The 7,235-nt window shown below is 37.2% G+C and overlaps 1 protein-coding gene across 2 annotated transcripts in view; it reads right to left on the bottom strand.

Moving 5' to 3' along the window:
- Positions 1-291: 291 nt before the first annotated feature.
- The window catches only part of SH3BP4 (SH3 domain binding protein 4), a 32,297-nt gene continuing 25,353 nt past the window's right edge, over positions 292-7,235 (bottom strand). For both annotated transcript variants that reach the window (XM_070933163.1, XM_070933162.1), the window contains 2 exons: positions 3,961-4,149; positions 292-744 (listed from right to left, as the gene is read on the bottom strand). In XM_070933163.1, coding sequence (XP_070789264.1) covers positions 517-744; positions 3,961-4,149 — 417 coding nt within the window. In that variant the 3' untranslated portion in view covers positions 292-516. The remainder of the gene's footprint in view (positions 745-3,960; positions 4,150-7,235) is intronic.

Below are 7,235 nucleotides of genomic sequence, written 5' to 3'. Positions count from 1 at the left end.
ATCAGCTAAGTTGAAAAAGTGTGCCCATATTTTCTTACAAAAATGGTTTACATAGAATGAAATAATACAGAATTGTTTCATTGATGACAAGATTACAGGAGATGTTGGAGTAAGAACTGAAAGGCAATTCTCACAAAAACACATTAAAATCCAAATCCTACAAGGAGACATATTTGTGCTTCTCTATATCAATTATTCAAAGTGGTAATTTAAAAAGAAGGAAACTGTTTTCCCTATAAAAATGACAATGTCTTTATCAAAATGATTTGAGCTTTCAGTCTGGTACTGCCAAATATTTTTAAAAAGTATGATTTTGAACATAATGAAAGTTTCCACTACAGAATATAGAAAAGACTTTGGAATCTTTTGCAAAGAGGAAAAGATTTTTTTTTTAGCTCAGGAATCATGTTCTAAACTTTGGCAATTCAGAAGTGCTTTTTCTTGAACTGAGCTAATAACAAAAAACAAACAAACAAACAAAAAAAAAAACCAGACTGCATGAGGCTAAACTTCCCATCAGAGGGCATAATCATCATATTCTTCTTGTGGGCTAAAAGCAGCTGCTCGTAATATTTCCAAGGAATTTACTAAAATTAGGGTGCCAGTCAGATGTTTCCAACGTTTTGTAATAGGATTCTTCATCTTATCAAGTCCAATGTGCAGCTCTTGGGTAACATCACGGTAACTGTCTCCCATCTGATTACTCCATGTTAGCATGAAATCATAAGCTGGTTTCCACATTGCCTGTCAGATAGAAACCAATGTTAACAAGGACTGTTTACCACTAATTCTTATATGGTGATAAAAAAATCAGAAAGAATCTGCTAGCAATTTTTCAAGTAACAAATGTTATTAAAAGGTGCTACCAGACTTGTTTGTTTTAATACCATTTACTAACACAGCTCTCTTTAACAATAATTTTATATAAAGATATTTTAAATATTTTATCTATTTTTATTGTGGAATATGAAAGTCTAAGTGCCATAGTCTAGTCTCAGACTTCCTTCAGTGAAAATTGGAAGAAAAATATTCTAGAAATAATATAATTTCTAAGGATCACTATAATGAGTTAGCTAAACTTGTACTAGGATGTTTCTCATATCTGCATTGGGAAAGGATAAGAATAATGAAAAATCTCAAGTTGCAGTGCACATATCACATTAAGATTTAGCTAGCTTAAATTAAATTTAAACTCAAGCATTCAGGATTGGACTGGATGCCTGTTGTTCTTGGCTAGTTAATGTAGTGATGACAGAAGATTATGTGCAAATGGTAAGGATTACATCTTTTGAGAGGCATCTTTTGCTCTAAAAATTAAGAAGCCTTAAGAAATCAACGTTCATCCTGATTTTTGGATAAGAACTTTCCAATGTCCAACCTTCCTTTTTCAGGAAAACATGTGGAGAGAATAAAAAGATCACAATTACAGAGACTTGTGGAGGAAATGGATTAACTAGATCCCCATCAAAATCCAGGCCTGACTATGGGAGTGAAAGTGCAGTTTGCCTTGTTTGATTTTTTGCAAGACTAGGGTGGGGGAGTGTAACCTTCCCAGTATTGTTGGATATGTCTCTACCTTCAATACCATCAATCTACTGGACCAGCTGCAAAAGCTGAGAGGATGGGGTGCTATTATACTGTGGTTCTTCTCAGCATTCTCAGATCAGTAGTAGTGAGTGAAAGCTTGGGCCTGGGTGCTGTTATGGGATGCTGCAGGCTTAATCCTTTTCTCCTTACACTTAATATCTATAACGGGGTGTCAAACTCACATTGTCACAGTGGCATCACGTGATGTCTCAGGACTTTTTCCCCCTTCACTAAACATCAGGACACCCCTGATCTATATGAAGCTGCAACATGAGATCATTTGTCAACACAGAATAGGAGATCATCAATAGGCTGGCAAAATCCAGCTTTATATCCTAGATTATATAGGAAATACAGTATAGGAGATCCTGACTCAGTGCCTGGAGAAGACATACAGGTACAGACATTTATGAAATGTAATTCCAATTTTCAAGAAGGGGAAAAAATGGATCCAGGAAACTACAAACCAGTTAACTTGACACCAATACTTGGGAAAAAACCTGGAAAAAATAATCAAGCAGGTTTGTGAGCACCTAGAAATGAACAAAGCAATTGCTAGAAACTAACATGGATTTGTTAAAAACAGATTTTGCCAGAAAAACCTTATTGCCTCTTTTTGATAAACTCACTAAATTAGTGGATCAGGGAAATGCTCAGTATATAGTTTACTTAGACTTCAGTAAGACACTTGATGAAGTAAATCACAACCTACTTCTTGAATAGTGGGTTGGATTAGAACTGTCTAACTGCGGGCTGGATGCATCACACGCTGGCCACGCTGTCATGTGCTGGCCACACCCTGTTTAGCAAAGGGGGAAAAAAATCACGATAAGTCAAGTGATGCCACCGTGATGACGCGAGTTTGACACCCCTGGATTAGAAAGTCTCCAAGATCTTTTCAAGGCCTATGATTCTAAGATTCAAGAAATCTACAGGCTGCCTCAATGTATTACAATTAGGTCTGAATGGGAAAGAACAGACTTAGGCTGAATTCTAAGACTAAGTAGTTATGGATAAGAGGTTTAATAGAGATGGTTGATATATAATTCTGAATGATGATAGCCCCCCATATTGAGTTAGTTTACAGTCTGGGAGATCTCCTGGATTTGTGGCTCCTGCCTGAGCAGAAGACAAGACATTGTGGTCAGGATAGCCTTTGCACATAATTTCCTGGAGTATCATGGGTTGTGCACACAAGTTCCTGTCATTATGCAACTGGATTATTATTACTTGTGCTAAATGGGACTGCTATTGAAGACTATCCAAAAACAGCAATCCAGTAGTGATTGTGACACCTACATTTGCACCCCTAACCCTCTCACTCTAGGAGCTACATCAGTCAGCTAGCTTCCAAGTTCACTGTAAGGTGCTGGTTATCAACTTTTAAAGCCCTATGTGCAGTGGTGGGATCCTACCAGTTTAACAACTGGTTTGCCCTGCGCACATGCACACTTTGCAGAAAATTGAACTTCCGCGTTGCTGAGAACAAAGAAAACAGCTGAAGAGTGGCAAGCCACGCTGCTGCCCTGATCAGCTGGGCTTCGGAAGCAGAAATATAGATAAGTATAACGCAGGGGCAAGTAGGCGGGCCCACTTCAAAGAGAGAGAACCAGTTCGCTCACAGCTGAAAGTTGGAGCAAACGGTTCGCCAGAACTGGTCCAAACCGGTAGAATTCCACCACTGCCTATGTGGTCTGGCTATCTTCAATATTTTCTGCTCTGAAATACATCTGATTAAGGGAGTGAAGACTTGAGGATTTTGTCACAAGGGAGTGCCACCTGCAATAGTCTGGCCTTCTCATTTATCTCCTCCTGTGGAATAGCTGGCTTTCAACTATATAGACCAGTACCTCCCCAATGCAGAGATGCAAAAAACAGCTCTGGCAAAGAGCATTTGGGAGATATTAAATGTGGACCTACCTCTATAAGTTTGTTTTTTTGTTTATGTTATAGCATAAATGGAGCCACAGGAAAGAAGCATGTAAAAAATAAAGCCTTCCTAGTCTTGCAAATAAAGAGATTTTTCAGGTCACTGTTGTTGTTTTAGTACTATGTGTTGTAATCAGAGTCCAATGATGAATTATTTCTGCTAAATATGAATGTGTTAAATTGAAACATTCTGTGTGCATGACATGTATATGATCACAGAAGGATCTCACAATTTCTAGGTATAAAATTTCTGCTGATCTTGGAAGTATGACTGTATTTTTTTTTTTTTTACTGCAGTGGCTGTACAACACAGATTCTTCCTTTTATTAGGTTGGCTGTCTTTAAGAGAGGAAAAGTATGTTGAACATAGTATGAAACTCATTTTCCATGTAACTGAGTTAATTTGGTCTTCGAGGATGGCCTGAACACGATGTATTTTTTTACCTCACTATCTACTGCACCATTCTTATCCTGATGGGGAGCTTCATAGGCATCCATTTGTTGCTTAGAAACTTTAGCCAATTTCTCAGCAAGTTCTCTCCAGCGCTGAGACACTTCTACAGCTGTAGTCAGAAGAACAAAATCCTGAATTAGCTTGACAACCAAGCCTTGACAGTCCATTTTCAATAATGCCTGAGAAAAAGAAAAAAACGAGATTAGTCATTGAAGTTCTGAAGAATTTGCTGTAATTTAGTAATTGACAAGATACACCCATACATACCTGTTTTATTTATATACCTTCCTATACAAATGTACTTTAAAAAAAATTATATGAATAGCAAAAAATATGAAGATTCTAGGAATGGTAGTTATGTATTATTGAAAAATAAATATTTTACTTTAGAAAAGACAGCTGATTGATGCAAACTTTAGTAAACCAAGCCTGCATAATATAGTTTGAAAAAGCCAAAGTTTAGATAGAATTGTTTGGAGTTGTCCCAGATGAGAGGACAAGAAACAGTGGATTTAAATCACAAGCAAGGAGATTTTGGATAGACATCAGATGATGTTTTCTAATGATAGTAGCTGTTGAACTATCTCAGGAAGTGGTGCATTTTTACTGGAGGAATTGAAACAGCAGCTAGATGGTCAAGGGTTGGTCTAATAGTGGATAATACCCTGGTGAAAGTCACTTGCAATTCTTATAGCTTATCCTTAGAATCAGGTGAGGTCCACGCAACATGTGTAAAGTCTGGTACAATTCTTGTTGCCATTGATTTTGAATTTATATTTCTCCAACGGACCTGTATACTTTTATTTAAAATGTTTATTCCCATTAAACAAAACATGAAGCAGTTTACAATTAAATATAGCTCACTGCACAATCAAAATTTCACTTCACAACTTTCAAATAATTTTATTCCTTAAAATTATTTACATGTGTGTAAATCAAAAACAACCTACATCTAGGATGGATCTAATGTTCTAAATCTGATAAAATGTAATTTGCTGTTTCTCAAGAAAAAAAAATATGTTTATGACCCAAATTTATTATGAGAAGCTACTGTATAAAAATATTGTAAACAAGTGATTGGCAGAGTAAATCTCTGTTTTGATGACAGAAGTCTGGTACATTCATGTGCTGTCTGACTTTTGTTTCTAATTCCCCCCCCCCCATAAAATGATTAATTTAAATTATATTTGGATGAATATTTGGAGAATTCTCTGCTTTTTAATTAGTGGTGGTGGAGCTCTCTGAGCAAAGGCTGGCAGGGAATTAGAGAAAATTGGAACATTTAAAATGGCCTTGTAAATGTTCTATTTTCCTCCTTCCAATTCTATCATTGGTCTATACATCAAGCAAACTTTTCAGCAGTACAACTGTACTATAAAAATGCAAATCCCCATTCCCTTTGAATTCCATTTTCAATGAGGTTTTCTTACTCATTGAGTTGTGGTGGCGCAGTGATTAGAATGCAATACTGCAGCACTAACTCACTGCTCACTCCAGGAGTTCGATTCTGAGCAGCTCAAGGTTGACTCAGCCTTCCATCTTTCCGAGGTTAGTAAAATGAGCACCCAGGTTGTTGGGGGCAATATGCTGACTCTGTAAACCGTTTAGAGAGAGCTGTAAAGCACTGTGAAGTGGTATATAAGTGCTATTGCTATTGCTAATTCTACTAACTTTATTAAAATGTGTTTTTGTCCAAAATGTGTTTGATTAAAACTAATGCATTAGTTTCTGCATTACATCTTCATTTTCCTCAGCTATGTTTTTCTATTAGTTAGAATCAAGACAAGAATAGCCATTTCCCTTGTTTTTTCTTTCATATTCTGAGTAGGAAAGACAAGTCTGAAAAGACCATGCTTAACAGAGTTTTGTCTCTCAACAGATAGCAGGGTCATTTGAAGCCCCTTTACAATATTATGCCTTTTTGAAAAATTTACAAGCTGCTCTTACAAAGCATTATCTGCATTTTCTTAGTCAATTGGGCTATTATAGACACTAATATTGCTTTGCTTTGTTTAACCCAAATGCTCTCTACATGCTACCAAGTTCGTTCCTTTGTATGTTAACGAACAATGCAATTCTTTCAATTGTTTATGTTTCTTCTAAATAAAATATATTCTTCTATTGCTGAACTTCAATCATGACACTAATCCAATTCCTGTTAATCCTGTTTGCCTTTCTATACTAAGAATTTAAAGGCTGGATAATACTTTGGAGGTCACCTAATCCAACTTCACTCCCAGTCCAAGGATCATTTATTAAAGTATCTCTAGCAGAAGTCAATCTGGCTCTGGCTGAATACAACCAAGCAAAAGAAATTCCACCATCTTCCGGTTTGGCGTCGCGAGACAGTCGGGGAATTAGTGGGCTCCAACGAGCCCAGCGAAAACCCCGGCTGATGAACTGCCACCGATGGGTCTTCGGACCAGAACTGTCCTGCAGGGATGGGGAAGAAAGAGAGGCACCTCGGACGACCAAGAGGAACAGGCAAGTTCCTCGGAGGTCAGAGGGAACTCTCTGTGACTCAGCGGTGGGGGGCGGCAGCCATGGCGGCTGCCACGAAGCTGGGACAACCGGATCAAGTATTGAGCAGGAGGAAAGTGGAACGGAACGGAGTTTTTTGAAGCTGGGTGAGTGACAGCCAACCCAGGCTTATAATAACATCAAGGGAAATATCTTTTAACTGCAAGACCCCTAGCAATAAAATAGCGGCTAAGGAGCACGGGGGCAAAAAGATTTTGAAATGTAACTTTAAAGAGACAAAAAACCCGATAGAAAATTGACTTTTGAATAAAACTAATTGGAAATGTTAAATATTGAGACATGCTCAAAGGATTAGAAGAGTTTAAATTTGGACTGGACTTTAAAGAAAAAATTTGATACTTTTAAAACTAAAAAAAAGAGAAGCCAAGTAAGATTGTTATGTAACTGAAACAAGATGGATATTGGAAATTGTGGATTGCAGAGAGACACCTTCTGGAGTAAAAAGGAACATTCCAACTTGGTTTTTGTTTTGGAAAATCGTGAACTTTACAAATAACAACCGTGAGAATTTGTGGAGGATGATTTCTTTGTCTGCAGGCGGCTTGACTTTGGGGGGAAAAAAAGAAAAGAGGAACCACAACGGAACTCTTATAATTGGGATAACATCAACTTAAAAAGAATAAAATGGCACAGGAATTAGAGAAGGAACAAATTGATGTATTTGATTTGGAATGGAAATAAGAAAAATAATTAAAATGCCACATGGAGGACAAAATTAGAGGAC

Source organism: Pituophis catenifer, unplaced genomic scaffold, assembly GCF_029215685.1.
Source record: "Pituophis catenifer annectens isolate HBS135680 unplaced genomic scaffold, rPitCat1.0.hap2 SCAF_1, whole genome shotgun sequence".
Classification (NCBI taxonomy): Eukaryota; Metazoa; Chordata; class Lepidosauria; order Squamata; family Colubridae; genus Pituophis; species Pituophis catenifer.
The sequence above is the reverse complement of the archived record's forward strand: the minus strand, read 5'-3'. Positions and strand labels throughout refer to the sequence as shown.